Here is a 16,471-nt window from a genome sequence, read left to right as displayed (position 1 = left end):
TCTCATTAACTTTTTACATGTACGTAAAAAGTACATATTAAAATAGAACTGTTTTTGTTCTGTAATCTTCATTATTGTTTTATGTATCAATTACTTAGAAAAATAGTCATCAAATAATGAAATTTTTAAAATTTGCTGAATAGAAGTTTTTAATGTCTATTTAATAAGTATACAAAATAAAAAATAATATAATTTTCAATTTTGTTTATTTAAAAATTTAGATTTTAAAAAGTTTTGATACTAAGGATTTTTACAAATTATCTTTTGGAATGATATATACGCGAAATTGAATTGAATTTTTTGTTATGGACAATTTATTGTTTAGTCTTAAAATATATGAAATCAGAATTGAGTAGCTCTTGTATGATAATATGTAGGCCCTAAAAAGGGCCGTTGATTAATGAAGCAATTTATGCTCTCTCTCCTCTAATACGACGAGCAAGTTGGATATCCTTAGGCATAATGGTTACTCGTTTGGCGTGGATAGCACACAAGTTGGTATCTTCAAAAAGGCCAACTAAGTATGCTTCACTGGCTTCCTGAAGTGCCATAACAGCTGAGCTTTGGAATCTCAAGTCAGTCTTGAAATCCTGGGCAATCTCACGTACTAAACGTTGGAAAGGTAGTTTACGGATGAGAAGTTCAGTGCTCTTCTGGTAACGACGGATTTCACGGAGAGCGACAGTTCCTGGCCTGTATCGATGAGGCTTTTTCACTCCTCCGGTGGCGGGGGCACTTTTACGTGCGGCCTTGGTGGCGAGTTGTTTACGTGGAGCTTTACCTCCGGTAGATTTGCGAGCAGTTTGCTTTGTACGAGCCATGGCGTAGTAAAATGTATCTGGTTACTTCGTATAGAACGATGTTAACGAGAATGGTGCCCCCGCCAGCGAAATCTGCCGTTATATATTCTTTTCTTTGTGACAGCTGTTGCATGGTTGGTTGACGAGGTCTTACGGGGGAATAAAGTCCGATCGGTGGCTATTCGTCGAATAAATATGGTGGGGATGGCTGAAGAAGTATATAAGTCAGCACAGTGACGGGTTTAGACATTCATTTCGTTTCGAGTTCTACTTGAGAGCATTTTGAATAATAGTAATCATGACTGGTCGTGGAAAGGGAGGAAAAGGATTGGGAAAAGGAGGTGCTAAGCGGCATCGTAAAGTTCTTCGTGACAACATCCAGGGTATTACCAAGCCTGCAATCCGTCGTCTGGCTCGTCGTGGTGGAGTCAAACGTATCTCAGGATTGATTTATGAAGAAACTCGAGGAGTGTTGAAAGTCTTCCTTGAGAACGTTATTCGTGACGCTGTTACATATACTGAACATGCTAAGCGGAAGACAGTCACTGCTATGGATGTTGTCTACGCATTGAAACGTCAAGGACGTACTCTTTACGGATTTGGTGGTTAAACTACATTTTATTTTATCAACAAACGGCCCTTTTCAGGGCCAACAAATTTTCTTACGTTGACTTTACTACGTTCTAAACCATTTACTTTAAAAGTCATTTATCGTCAAAAGATTAAATGATGGGTAAAATCGTTGCATAACAAAAATGAAAATTCTGGGTAATATTGACTTCAATTCACAATGCAATTTTATTATTGAGTTTTTATCATTATTATTATTATTATGCATTGTTGTCAATTTAAATATAAAAATAGTTCTTAAAACTCCTTTAATTGATTATATTTCGTACCTTGTGTATTCCAATAAATTCTAATAAATTGATTACATTAAGATGGAAGACCAATAGTTACATATAGACTATTGAACAAAGTATTTTTGGTTCTACTATACTCTTTTCTCCTTATTCTTTAGAATACTTTGTGTCATATTTAACATAAATATTTTTTAAATCAACCACAACATGAAAATAACAATCAATTTTACAAATCTGTATTTTTTTTATACTGATTATTTTTAATCACCTATCATTTGATAAAATAAATATTCAAAACAATTGAATGATAGTAAATTATTCAATATAGCTTTCTTCAATGTAATTTGTTTGTTTTTTTTTCTTATTTTTTCCTACAGACAATAATATACTTCCAAATTGCATATTTAAGTATTATTGATTGTCCAAATGTTCTTATTGTTTCTGTCGTCTTCGGATTTGCTCGAGAAAAACATGTATAATATATTTCATGAGTAGTCAACTACTATGCAAGAGATAAAGTAACTCAAATTTCTTTAATTTTATAGGAATTAATATGAATATATGTTCTGAATGATGAGTATTTACAACTTGTTTGTTGTACGTTTTGAAATATTTAGTGGTCCTGAAAAGGACCGTTTTAGAATATCTGAAGATAAAAATTTACTTGGAGCTAGTATATTTGGTAACTGCCTTAGTACCTTCACTGACTGCGTGTTTAGCCAACTCTCCAGGAAGCAACAATCGTACTGCAGTCTGAATCTCTCGAGAAGTGATAGTTGATCTTTTGTTGTAATGAGCTAGGCGAGATGATTCTGCGGCAATCCGTTCAAAAATATCATTGACAAAGCTATTCATGATGCTCATGGCTTTACTTGATATACCAGTATCGGGATGTACTTGCTTGAGCACTTTGTAAATGTAGATAGCATAGCTTTCCTTCCTTTTGCGCTTCTTCTTGGTCTTATCACTTTTAGAGATATTTTTCTGGGCTTTGCCAGATTTTTTGACAGCTTTTCCACTTACTTTAGGAGGCATTGTGAGAGTAAGATTCTTGAAATTCAAGACTCAGTACCAGAACAGAATTCGATTTTCCACTTATGCTGATTGTAAATGTATCACCGATCCAATCACAGCCGACTATTGAAAAAGAACGTTGCTTATTGGTTCGGAGGTAACTGTCAGTAGAAAGAGACAACACTAGTAAAAAGTGCGAATCGGAGAGTAAAGAAACGTGATTGGTTCGGAGGTACATCATATTAGAATTTTCCAGCTACTGCACTGTATTACATTATTACCCCTTTTATCTTTTTTTTCTTTAATTAGTACGTTTTTTGACACATTCAACATAAAAGCCAAAAATTTGGCCTGAATGATTAATTGGCTTAAATATCAAGAGTAACTGCTCGTTACTTGCGCCATGTCACGCCTCACTTTTGTCTTTCTCTCTTTCTCTGTCATGTTGCGTGATAAGCAGACACTCTTATACACAAAACTTTGTATTTCTCTCTTCCCTGCAATTTTATTTCCTTTATTTGCTCAAAAATTACGTAAGATACAAGCGAATTATACTTACATTCGCCATATAAATCATCCATGAGTTTTCATTTGCTGCATAGATAATAATTTTTCATTCGTTCATCAAAAAGATATTCGACTTCAAAGATTAAAAATTAGAAGTTTTCTGAAAAACATTCAGCCATATTCATTCCATGGATGAAAGTTGGACATTTCGTGTTTTCTTAAGTTGGCACTCACTGACTGCAATCTGTAATACACTCGGCTTCATAAATGCCTAGTGTATCCTTGCACTGACAGAAAAAATGTAATAGCTAGAAAGTATACTAGCGGCAAACACAGAATATACTCAATTTGAGTATAATTATTATTTGATGCAAGTACATTTTATATCAAAATAAATTGTAAAGTGTGCTGTACAATCATAATAACATTAAAATATAAATAATCATATTAATAATAAAAAAGTTACTGTTATACCCATTGATATTGGTAAATTTAAATTAGTGAGCATTACTGATGAAGTAATTTAATGATTAAATATTCAGTAATTAATAAACAGATGAAAAGTAATCTTATAATAATTACAACAATTACTGTTGTACTTTTAAATACGTGGAGCTGCTGCACTTAGACTTGGCATTTATATTTTGAAATTTTTTAATTTAATAAGAACAAAATTTTAGCATGAGTACTTTATATACTTAATTTAAGTATATAATATACTTGCAGTAAAGAATTGATATACTTGAATCAAGTAACAAGTATCTTCTTATTAATAAAAAGAATTCATAATGTGAGAAAATGGTTTTTGAAGTGTAAAACAGCATTAAACTTAGCATAAGTACGCTTTATACGGGATTTCCGTATAAAATACACTTGTGGTAAGTAAGGAAGATCGTCAGTGTAAGAAAACTATATTATCAACTGAAGTAAACTTTGTAATCTTTTTTTATTATCTACCTACTTGAGATAAACAAAATACATTGGCTTACATTATACTGATTCCAAGTAGAAAGACTATTTAAATACAAGTACTTTATTTTCATAAAACTTGTATACTTATTACTTCTTCAATCGCTTGTAGTCTACTAAGGAGTGGTATATTTTGTATTTAGACTCAGTATTTTTTTTTAATCATTTCAAAACGAAGTTTTACTGATTCCAGGTACTTTCTTTACTTGCCTTCCGAAACTTTGTTACCTATCACTTTTATACTGGGGACGGGAGCGTAACATCCGTCTTCAATAAGATGTCAGTCAAAGGCATTTTTACAATCTTAAGAAATTAGGACTGGTAAATTATCTTGCGTCGGTATAGTAGAAAAAAAATTCAACTAGTGTCACTGTTTTCTGATAGATGACAGTAACTGCACTTTTTTCAATCAAAAATTCAAAATGCTTATACAGAGAAAAGTCTTCTTTCTGGCTCATGAGATGTCATGTAATTCCTACTACATACATAAGTATATTTAGGCTTATAATCTAGTGATAATAATGAATGATAATTTAAAATAGCCATGTAATTTCAATGAAGATTATACGTGAAGTTACAAGAAAGGAACCAAGTCATCCAGTTATTATAGCTGATAAAAAAGTTATCAGTAATAAAGAAGGAGCATTTTTTTCATATAATCGAACAAAAATATCATCTATATTAGATAAATTTAACAAAGAATGCATAAATGGAAAATATCCTGCATTATGAAGCATAGATAACATTGGTTTGGATACATTAAATTTAGAAGTAAGTTATAAATTGTACAAGAAAGCTTGTTAAAAAATTATATTGATAAAGTACTTATCATTATTCTTATCATTAACGTAGGAAGATTGGTAATTTATTTATAATTTTATTTTTGGATATCCAATGATTGTATCAAACTCAATAGAGTTCAAACTTCATCACGAATTATGTCTAGAAGTAATATGTTCATTTCTGTCTCACTTAAGTACAAAAATTCAGTATTTATTATCGTTGATATCGTATTTCAATGGTAAGATAAAATAAGATGTAACTTATATATACAATTTTCCATGAAAAATAATATCATCCAACAGAAAGGATGTACTCATTTACTACCAACATTAATGGCCACAATTTATTTACTCAAAGCTGACTAGTGATTCATATTAAAATTTATTAATAAATTTATATTAATATTATATTTATATTTAAATTCATGTAAATTACAAATACTGATTTATTTTTATAAAAACTTAAGTAATAAAACTTTTTTTTTTCGTTGCACGAAAATTGTTTATGTTTATTAAAGAAGAGAATAATACTGGCAGACATTATTTTTGAAGTTTCTCAACTTTTTAATAATTCAGTTTTCAAATTTTTTCACTTGGATTACGTTATTACGTTAACATTGAGATAAAAATGTTATTATCATTAGATTATAAGCCTAAATATACTTATGTATGTAGTAGGAATTACATGACATCTCATGAGCCAGAAAGAAGACTTTTCTCTGTATAAGCATTTTGAATTTTTGATTGAAAAAAGTGCAGTTACTGTCATCTATCAGAAAACAGTGACACTAGTTGAATTTTTTTTCTACTATACCGACGCAAGATAATTTACCAGTCTTAATTTCTTAAGATTGTAAAAATGCCTTTGACTGACATCTTATTGAAGACGGATGTCACGCTCCCACTGGGGACAAGTAAATTCTATAATTCGCCACCGGAAAATATTTCTGTCAGTGTGGAGAGCAATTACTACGAAAGCCTGTAGAACTCACGTTTCTTTTTCGGAAAGTAGCGCCACACAGTGACTTCCTTCAACAAAAAGTATAGAAAATAAAGAAACTTGCTCCTTCTCGAGTAACAAGTGATAAGTGGAACCTTAAATTCTCCTCTAAAAGTAAGAAAAGTGAAATCTCCTCCACAAAGTTGGAGATTCAAATCACATGGTAAAAGCGGAATTCTTTAACGCATGCCCAGCCAAAGAATAATATTCCGCCATAACAGTTAGAAAGTAGGAAAATCAGTTTTGTTATTATTGTCATTATATTAGCTCTTCTACTTTCATGATGAATACTCAAAAAATCTGTAATATAACTAATTTTCTACAATGTATTGACAACAAGCAGTTATTTATTCAGTTGCCTGGGATGATATATATGTCCGGTACTGAACATTAATGATGACAGAATTATAAATATAAGCTCAAAATAGATAAAATTATAAAAATAATTGAAATCCTACCAATACTGCTATCTTCGGATGTCAGTAAAATTTTTTTTTGCAATTAATTTTTACTTAATTTAAAAAAGTAGTTAATTCAAGAAAAATCTTATAAGACTTGGCCCAATTTTTAAGAACCGTGTCTAGATATTTTCTATCAGTAGACAACACTACAAAAATGCTTCTATAAAATCTTCACTTATCCATCTATCTACCGATTTAGATAAAATAGTTACATAATATATATCTGAATAGGTGGATATCGATAAAGAAGAAAGCATATATGCAGTTAGTGTTTAACAGATGGCAATTGAAGTACGTTTTAGTTGGTTATAAGACAAAAATTTTTCAACACTATTGTCAACGACCATATCATGCTGAAAATACCAGTTCTCGTCTGATCACTGAAGTCAAGCAGCATTGAGCGTGGTTAGTACTTGGATGGGTGACCGCTTGGGAACACCACGTGTTGTTGACTTTTTTTTTTCAATGTTTTTTAATTAGAGAATATAAATCAATGAGGAAAAAACAAATATTGATCAGTATTTTGATAAAAAAGAAATGACAAACATACTACTAGCGAACTTTTGATGGATCCAACATTCTGTTGATAATTGTTTATAAAAAATCAATAAATTAAATTAAAAAAATTTTTAATAATTAAAAATTACGCATTTGTTTATAAAATTTATCTATAACAAATGCTAAAAAATTTTTTAAAAATTGTTTCATACTTTCCACATGAAGATATGAAACTTTGCTGTGGATAATTTTCATATTGAAAAATAACTTTGCCCCCAAAATAAGGATGGTAAGTTCACGAAAAAAATTTTGAAAAAAAGACGCTTCAGATACTACAGAAAATCGAAATTTTTTTTTTTCAATTTTAATTGGAAAATATGTTCAGAAAACGATTCTGAACATTTCAGAATTTTTTCAGATTTTTTAAGATATTGGAAATATTTTTTTTTTCAATGTTAATTAAAAAGGCTCTCAACGGCATATTCTGCCGAAGCGCCCAAAATGTTCGATTTTCAGCGCGCCTTCGCAGCACTGTACATTTTTACCGGTCCACGATAGACTGGTGCTCTCATCCTCTACAAGAATATATAACCAAAAAATTTTTATTCCTATTCTATAATTAATGCACGATAGCATAGGTCTTTAATTTACGGCTACTAGACTATAAGAGTAAAAATTGGTTAATGCACAATAAGTTAAACTCCATAAATGATGAGGAGGAGTAAGGCAAAAATGGGTTCGCGTTTCTATTATATAACTCATTCGAAATCGTTCGAAAAATTGATATTTAATATAGCATCATTTAATTTTAAAATAATACTTATAAAAATGTTCGTCATAAAAACTAACTAGAAATTTTTTGAATTTAAATTATAAAAAGTTATTTTGTTAATCGATAAAAAAAATTTTATAATAATTTAATATCATTGTTGACAGTTATCAATTATAAAATAATATATTTTTAACTTCCCATAAAGAAGTTATTGTAAATAAGTCCATTAAAAAAATTTGAATTTTTATCATATCTTCACGTTTTAAAATATTGCAAGCATGCTGACTGATTTTTAGAATGATGTATGTGTGTTCGTACGTACCTACGGATGTGAGCATTTTTTTCTTTTTTAATATCTCAAGAACGGATCGAGATAGGGAAAATTTCCTATAAATCCATGATTTATTCCTGTATCTTTAAGAGATAGGAAAAATTGCCCTTTTTAAGAATACAGACCCATAGAAGCCCAGGGCAATAGGATTTTATGTCGCAGTAGAATACTCAGTACTAACTGCGACCACAGATGTCGCAGCAGTCCAAATGAGTAGGCTGCAGATGGAGTGGCCAGCAGTCGTTGACCAAACGTCAACCAGAACAGTTTTGAGCCAGTATGTAGATGAATGTTTTAATTTTCAGGTAATTTAGATAGCAGAAAAACCATGATAATATAGATGCGAAAATTCATTAGAGGAGCAACTAGGTAAACCACTAATCAGGGCCAGGTGATATCTTTTAAATTCTCGACTTTTTCAAATCAGGATATCGCTTTTTAAAGAATGCAAATTTACAATATATAATGATAAAACATAATTTTTTTTATCTTTTGAGATTAATAACTTTTTTAATTATTAAGGTTAAAGAATAAAAATTGACAGGATTATACAGAACAGTCTGATGTATAATTATGTACGATCAAAATAATTAAAAGCCGCAAATCAAGCCCGCGGGCAATTATGAGAGCGTCAATTTTAGAGAAAATGGTGCTTAAAAACAATCTTCACGTTGATTGGAATTTTGTGACTGGAAGGATTGCGTGTTTACTTTATTTTTATATTGCTATAATTATGTATGCTTTTTTACAATAATATTTTACCCAATTCTACTCTCATTATATTCTGTCATTTATTTCTCAGTTTTTTCAATTTTTGATTTCTTTCATATGTGTTATTCGATCGCTTATGCTTTCACGCATTCCCGCTGACAGCCATTTTAAGTTGTAAAATATCATCATTCTGCTAAAGACATTCATTATAAATTCATAATGTTTTGCACAGAACCCATCCATCCATTCTTCATGATTTGTTATTATTTACCGATTGAAAATTCTAACAAATTTTATTCGCGGTTGTTTCTTGTAAAACGCAGTCATTATAATTTTTTCAAACATCATGCATCCGTAATTTATTACTGCAAAAAATTGGTCATCGGGCGCTTTAAAGTTTCCTAATTCATTGTCGTTTATAGTGCTATACGCTTTCATATTAATTAGAATTTCTAATGCCACCTTCAGATCGCTGTTTTTTTAATTAGACGAACTGTACAACTACACTTCTTATTCTTATTGTCCTTATCAATTTCAGATAAAGCTGAATCATCTTCAACTGTATGGAGGGCATTCAGCTCGATATTTGGTGGAGAATCATGCTCAACTCGGTAAACTTATTTGGCCTTTTGGTACCGAGTGATGTTATTGTTATTTATTACGCCTAATTCACGCTTCTGCTGTTTATGCAGGCGATAAGCAAGATACCCCGCAACATATCGTATAGCACACAATTCTTAGAAAATCCTAATAAATCTATGAAATTATCGTGCTTAGTATCATTGAAGGCTTCATTATCGCAAAGCATATCGGAATAAATTACATCACTATTGGCTACGATACATCCATTATTATCATTCACTTCTATCGGCGTATCAATATTTGTATTTTTTTAGCAACAATTCATTTTTTTCTTCTTCGCAATTCGCTCCTTCAGGAGCTATACCTACGTTATATAGCATAGATCGTTGCGCATAGCTCATCACTCTTTTTGCTGATGGATTTGAGTTATTTCCGCAGGATCCACGCCAATATCCAAATAAATTTTCTAATAGATCCTGCTGTAAATTAGCTGTCATTAAATATTCTACATTACGATTTTGTAATTCTTTCCAAACTTGTAAGGTAGTATTAATAGTAATTATCATATTGGTAAAAGAGGGAGGAACTTAGTCAATCGGACAATTCTTAAACAAGTTGAATAAGCTACTTTGCAATGATTACTACAAATAAAGAATAATCGAAGAGCGTTGACTATCAGGAAATAGTTGGTGTGACTCGAGAAAAGTTAGATTAACTATCAACTAATAAATGATATGTATACATACATATATGATATATATTTATAAATCTACGAATAACTTTGTATTATGTACACCAAAAAGGCGCTGTCTTCCCTTTTCTGTTCATTATAATTATCCAATAGTTATTGGTGGATTATTTACTTAAAAAACAATACTTATTCATCGTTTAACCATATCTACAATTTATAAGTTCTGACCATATTAAATAGTACCTATTAAGATGGTATCCCTCACGGTTTCTAGATACTGAAATTCTACGGTAAATAAATGATTGAAATCCAGTAAAATTTAAGTTGAATTCCAGTAATTTTCTGGTGAAAAAATGGTGAAAAAGAGGTTAAATAATCAAACCGATATTCAACCGTTTTTTCTCGGTTAGAAAACGGTTAAATACAGTTAAATAACTCGCGTATTTAACTGGATATTCACAGTTAAATCACGGTTAAATATTAGGTATTTAACTGAATAAAACAAGTTAAATATGAGTTAAAAACTAGTTGTTTGATTTCAGTTTTTTCAGCGGAATTTGTTTTATTATTTATAACAATTACAGGCTGTTATAAACAAATAAATTCTACAAAACTAGATAGGGAGTCATCAGGGACCCCATCTAGTCGATATTAAACGAATTCCGCTGAAAAAACTGAAATCAAACAATTATTGAGGTTTTTTATTGTCCATAACAATTACAGGCTGTTATAAACAAATTATAGTGGCAGGAGTAGATATAAAATCAATTGTTTATTGAAAAATATTTTTTTTGTTTTTAACTGATATTCATTTTGTTTCTACAAATATTTTTTTGCGGTTAAATACGCGAGATCTATTTTTATTATTTAACCAATATTCAACCGTTATATAAGTCCGGATATATAAAAAATATTCTAGTTATTTAACTAGTTTTTAACTCATATTCAACTTGTTTTATTCAGTTAAATACCTAATATTTAACCGGGATTTAACCGCGATTTAACTGTGAATATCCAGTTAAATACGCGAGTTATTTAACTGCTTTTTAACCGTTTTCTAACCGAGAAAAAACGGTTGAATATCGGTTTGATTATTTAACCGGAATTTAACTGGTTTTTTTCAGTTCATGAAAACCGCGAGGAATTTTATGAAAGTTTTATAAAAAGTATGTAGAGCAAGCACTTGATAGTCTAAAAACACGACTGAGGTGTATTTATTGGTAGATAGTGTATGTTACTTACTGTTAGTTCAGTATTTTTGATTTATTATTAATAAGTAATAAATCAATAATCAAAATATAATGTGGCAGTTATGATGAAAATTTTCAAGGAAGATTGCATCTTTTACAAGCATTGTATTACAGCAGATTTAGATGTTTTTATCGAAAATACAGCATCGTCGATATTAATAACTTGTCATTCACAAGATAATTATCATAAACGGTTCGCTTCAATATCGTTCGGCTTCCCTATAGCAGGATTGATAATTATGACATATTAATTCAATGTTTCGCCATGTGAGTCTGAATGATCTTGATGTTACACAATTGCGAACTGTAAAAAAATAAATGTACAGAAACAGAAACATATATTGGTGCATTTTAAAATGAAGTAAAATGAAGATCTTACCGGTAGTTATCAAATCTGAGAACGTAAAAATGGGGTTTCTATGGTGAAACTTAAGTTCATAATCTTTTCCTCGCAATGGAACGAGAACAGTTGAATACGGCATAGCGATAAATGTTCCTTACAACGGTAAATGACGTATACAATTGAGATAAAATAATGACAATAATATTTGTAAGTTGAGAACAAATGCTTATTTTATACTTATGAAGATTTCTATACTCAATATTGACTGTTTGTTGGACAATGAACAAATAAGCGCAAAACATTGAACGACTGGTATTGGATGTCGTTATGATGAAATTATATGACGCAAATTCGTCGATAGTGGGCTACCTAATTTTCAATGTATCGATGCTTATGTTAACACAGATTTAGTTATGAATAAGTAGTAGTAAAAAATTTTGACGATCACGTCCGAGTCAGAGCTTCGTTAGTGCATAAGACGTTGTGCTACCAACACGATCGGATCTGGTAAAGCAGGAATTTTCTGCACAAAACATTACTTTCTCGCGACATCTGTGTTTACAGAAATCCAGAATTGCTGGAAATTAACAACAAAATTAGAATAGTAAGTATAAATTTATATGTATTATCCATTTGTATATTGTTTATCGAGTTATTAGATTTTTAGAATATAAAAGACAATAGCAAACTTTTGTGATTAATTGAGTCGTTGTAGCTTTTTCTAGTTAAATACGCAATTATTTTCTAAAAAACGTTTTATTTTGATATTATCATTATAAACAAGGAATGATATTCTGCTTTTATTAGAAGTTATTTTTTCATTTCTATTAACCGCATATTACATACATTTCATTTATTCTAAGACTTAATGAAGACTACGAGATATTGAGAAAAGAACAGTTTTTGCAATACGTAAAAGAGAAATATAGGAGACATGTTCTTTTTACTTTATGAATATTTAGTTCTACACTAAGGTACATATTTTAGTACCATTAAACATCAATAACATTTAGAAAGACGCCGCTCTTCTCTGTTAATCAGCCATTTTATAACCACTAGGAAAAAATAGAAACGAGAGAAGTGTTCAATAAATTCGATAGTCTAACGGACATCTCGAGTTTCTCAGAATCAAAACAAAAATAATAACTTTTTCAAGGTATGTGTTCTTTGTGTGAATTATTCACTCTTCACTCGGGGGCAAAAATCGTAGTTTTTTTCTTTGATAAATTTTTAATATTTTAATAGAGATACTTAATAATTATATTTCTGCAAATATTATATTTGATAATCATTTTCGTTTTTAACATCAGTGGTGTCATTACTAGTAATATATTTTCTATCTTATTCAGAGTGATGTTTCAGGGATAACTGTTATAAACTAAATTCTTGGTAATAGCGACAAGTAGTTCAGTTAATAATATCAATAATGCAAATAACTCGGTAGAATCAATCAAAATATTTTCATACCCATCGTGCGGAATGTTAATAGTGTGTCGAGACAACATTCTTCATTATGTTTTTCTTTCATTGCCAAGTAATATATCTCATACTTAGCGATGTTTCTTTACGTCTAACATGACATTCGTTCATTAACGTTTTCAAGATGTTGAAAAAAATAATGAAATCCACGTATTTTTGACGAATATCTTAGACAATGAATTTATTTGTTACATATTTCAGCCATTTAAGTCAGTTTATAAGATTTATTAAAGTAATTAAAAAACATTGATCTGATTAATACAAAAATCAATAATTCATTATATAAGTAACAATTGGTTATTCTTACAATGGAAGAGCATATTATTATGATATTTTTTAATGTGCTTATTAACGTTAATGAATGAGCATATGTATTCTACGTAAATTGCTTCAAATAAGTTTATAAAATACGTATATTTTTGACTTTACAATTATAGGTCGCAATGTGTTATTCGTACCATGTACTCAATTTTCAATAGAAGATAGAGATCATTTATTAATTGACACCGAAATAGAAGACAGTGAGACAGATGCTGGAAATAAATGAAAATAACGAAGAATAACGGGTGCAGAATAAGGCGCTGAACATTCAAAATCGACAAAAACCTTACACATTAATCATTTCAAAATACAATTTATATATGTCTAACAATATGGAACATAAGACACCGGAGTGTACGACCACCGATAACATTGTAGTTGAAAAAACCCATACGAATGACAGTAACGGAGATTCAAGTGAATTAATTCGCAATAAATTGACCGAGTGGAATTTATCGGAATATTTGGAAATTTTTGAACATATGTATATAATTATTCTTAAAAAAACTGATCTAATACTTTCTTATGAAACTCATTGGTATAATGGAAAATCGGCATTTTTATGATCAAGTATACTACAGTTATACTGTATACAGTTTGTAGCTTGATCTGAAAAAGAAAAATATATTCCAAACATCTGTATAACTGATAGACTGTATTTTTTATTAACAAATGCTTTTTTTGTAAAATGAACTAGGAGAGAAAATAGATAACTTTGTTTTTTGACGAATGTCTGATGATGATGTAAAAATGTTAATCAAACCTATGGGACACTATATCAGATTTATCCATGAAAGAAACAAATTAACGGAATTATCAACTGTAAGCATACATTCCCTTATTATTTTTCTTATATGACGATATTAAATATTAAAGGCGCCGTCTTTCTGTTAACATATACGTATTATCTGTATACAGATAATATAAATGACTTGCTTCTTTTTTTTGTAGTAATAAGTACGTATTGCCAATACTTTTTTTCTTTTTTCCGGAAATAATCTTGTTACACATTTTTACATGTATAGAATTTTCCATAGCCACCGCACACACGACAATCATCGACGTTACATCAAAAAGGAATTGTGAGCACTTATATTTTCAAAAAATCTATAAATTACATGACGTCATAATAAATCTTGTTAATTGTAATGAAAAATATATTAACAGCGATTACGAAAATTGTTGCTGTTGAAATATTGGTTAAATATTATCAAAAATTATTCTATTGAAAGTATGATGAGTGGTCTAAGGATGTTAGTAGTTAAAGAAAAAAAGCAAACCTAAGTAAAGGATAATAAAATCCCAGGGAAAATCCCAGTATCCATAAAAACTGTTTAGGAAAATAAACAAATTTTAGTCCTGGTAGACATCTGTGGGCCACACTTCATATTTTAGTTATATAGTTAGGATAAGTACTTTAGGATAATTTTTGAGTTAGTCTTTTGTAGATTCTCGTGAAGAGAACATAATAAGGAAACTCTTGGATGATTACCTTCCTATAGTCCTAATTAAAATAAAGACATTTCATCAATTGAAATATCAGCATTCTAAATATTTTTAGTAACCTATTTCCCAACAGGTTATGGGCCCAGGTTACTTTGTGTTTCAGTGACAGTTTTTATGGTGTTTTATTTAACAATTGCGTTTATATTGGCCTTGTTAAAGTCATAAGTGTAACATTTATACGTTTCTCTCGTTCAGTGTATCTCACGATTATAAACAATGGAGATGACAAAATCCAAGAGAAATATTAAAGCTTTTGACGGTGATAGATATAGTGTATGGAAGTTAAGGATTCGTGCTTTACTAATTGAATTGAATGTTATCAAAGTTATTGATAATGAAGCTCCTGAAGAACTTAATAGAAAGTGGTTAAAAGCAGAACGTATCGCAAAAAGTGTGATTGTGGAATATTTAAGTGATTCTTTTCTTGGTTTCGCGGATTCAGCAAATACCGCAAAAAAAATTTTTCAAAAGTTAGACGCGATTTACGAACGAAAAAGCCTAGCCACTCAATTGGCTTTACGAAAAAGATTATTGGAACTTAAATTACAAGGCGACATATCTTTGATGGAACATTTTAGAATTTTTGATGATTTAGTTACAGAATTATTGGTCGCAGGTGGAAAATTAGAAGAACCTGATAAAGTGTCACATTTGTTATTGACACTTCCATCATCTTACAACGGTGTGATTACTGCTATAGAAACATTATCTGAAGATAATTTGAATTTAGCTTTCGTTAAAACAAGACTTTTAGACCATGAAACAAAAATCAAGACTGATAATCGTGATACAAGTTCAAAAATGCTTTATGTGGAGAATCAAGATAATGCAGTGAGAAAGAATAATTTTAATAAGCAGAAATACTTTAAAAGTAATCATCAAAAACAAAACAAAAACAAATCATTTCAACCCAATAAAAGAAATTTAGCCAAAAGAAAATGTCATCACTGCGGTAGAAGAGGACACATCAAAAGTGATTGCTACTATTACAAGAGAAATATTCAGTATCAAAAAGCTGAGAAAAACAAAAATGTTCAAACTGTACAAATTGTTCAATCGTCAAAGGATAATATATCAAGCTTCGCTTTTATGACTAGCGACTATACATTACATCATCAAAATAATTACGACAACAATAATTGTATTCCATTTATTTTGGACTCGGGAGCATCTGATCATATAGTCAACAGAGAAGATCTAGTTGGAGATTTTGCTGATTTACAGACACCAATAAAAGTGTTGATTGCAAAAAAGGGAGAATACATCACAATAACCAAGAAGGGCTCATTGAACGTTGTCGGTAACCTAGGTGCACAAGGAATCCTAGAAAATGTCTTCTACTGTCCAGATATCCCGTATAATCTACTATCAGTAAAAAGAATGCAGGAAGCTGGTATGGTAATTATTTTTAACCAAAAAGGTGTCGAAATAAGTAAGGATAATAATGTCATCATGACAGGTGAGTCGTTAAATAATTTGATTGGTATTAAGCTTGTGATTGTCAAACATGCTCAAGTAAATATTGTTAAAGATGAAAATTATGAATTATGGCATCAGCGTCTAGGACATATAGGTAAAACCAAATTTTTAG

At 30.2% G+C, this 16,471-nt stretch overlaps 3 protein-coding genes and 1 non-coding gene across 4 annotated transcripts; 2 read left to right on the top strand and 2 right to left on the bottom strand.

The window, feature by feature from the left end:
• Window positions 1-374: 374 nt before the first annotated feature.
• LOC118064231 (histone H3) lies at window positions 375-858 on the bottom strand. The gene has a single exon (XM_035078698.1). The coding sequence runs from the start codon at window positions 819-821 to the stop codon at window positions 411-413; it is 411 nt and encodes a 136-aa protein (XP_034934589.1). The 5' UTR covers window positions 822-858; the 3' UTR covers window positions 375-410.
• Window positions 859-1,065: 207 nt separating this feature from the next.
• Window positions 1,066-1,453, top strand: LOC118064237 (histone H4). The gene has a single exon (XM_035078705.1). It carries the CDS (start codon window positions 1,099-1,101, stop codon window positions 1,408-1,410), a length of 312 nt encoding a protein of 103 aa, XP_034934596.1. The 5' UTR covers window positions 1,066-1,098; the 3' UTR covers window positions 1,411-1,453.
• An 826-nt stretch (window positions 1,454-2,279) lies between these two features.
• On the bottom strand, window positions 2,280-2,718 carry LOC118064235 (histone H2B-like). The gene has a single exon (XM_035078703.1). It carries the CDS (start codon window positions 2,696-2,698, stop codon window positions 2,324-2,326), a length of 375 nt encoding a protein of 124 aa, XP_034934594.1. The 5' UTR covers window positions 2,699-2,718; the 3' UTR covers window positions 2,280-2,323.
• A 4,013-nt stretch (window positions 2,719-6,731) lies between these two features.
• LOC118064240 (5S ribosomal RNA) lies at window positions 6,732-6,850 on the top strand. Its single transcript, XR_004690040.1, has one exon. It is a non-coding gene; the product is annotated as a 5S ribosomal RNA (ribosomal RNA).
• The last annotated feature ends 9,621 nt before the right edge of the window (window positions 6,851-16,471 follow it).

This window comes from Chelonus insularis, unplaced genomic scaffold (assembly GCF_013357705.1).
Source record: "Chelonus insularis isolate UGA/USDA-ARS -01 unplaced genomic scaffold, ASM1335770v1 contig_16_pilon, whole genome shotgun sequence".
NCBI classification, from domain to species: Eukaryota; Metazoa; Arthropoda; class Insecta; order Hymenoptera; family Braconidae; genus Chelonus; species Chelonus insularis.
This window is presented reverse-complemented; position numbering and strand designations above follow the sequence as displayed.

Excerpts from the sequence above, each read along its gene's own strand:
- LOC118064231 (XM_035078698.1), bottom strand. The coding sequence starts at position 821 with ATGGCTCGTACAAAGCAAACTGCTCGCAAATCTACCGGAGGTAAAGCT.
- LOC118064237 (XM_035078705.1), top strand. The coding sequence starts at position 1,099 with ATGACTGGTCGTGGAAAGGGAGGAAAAGGATTGGGAAAAGGAGGTGCT.
- LOC118064235 (XM_035078703.1), bottom strand. The coding sequence starts at position 2,698 with ATGCCTCCTAAAGTAAGTGGAAAAGCTGTCAAAAAATCTGGCAAAGCC.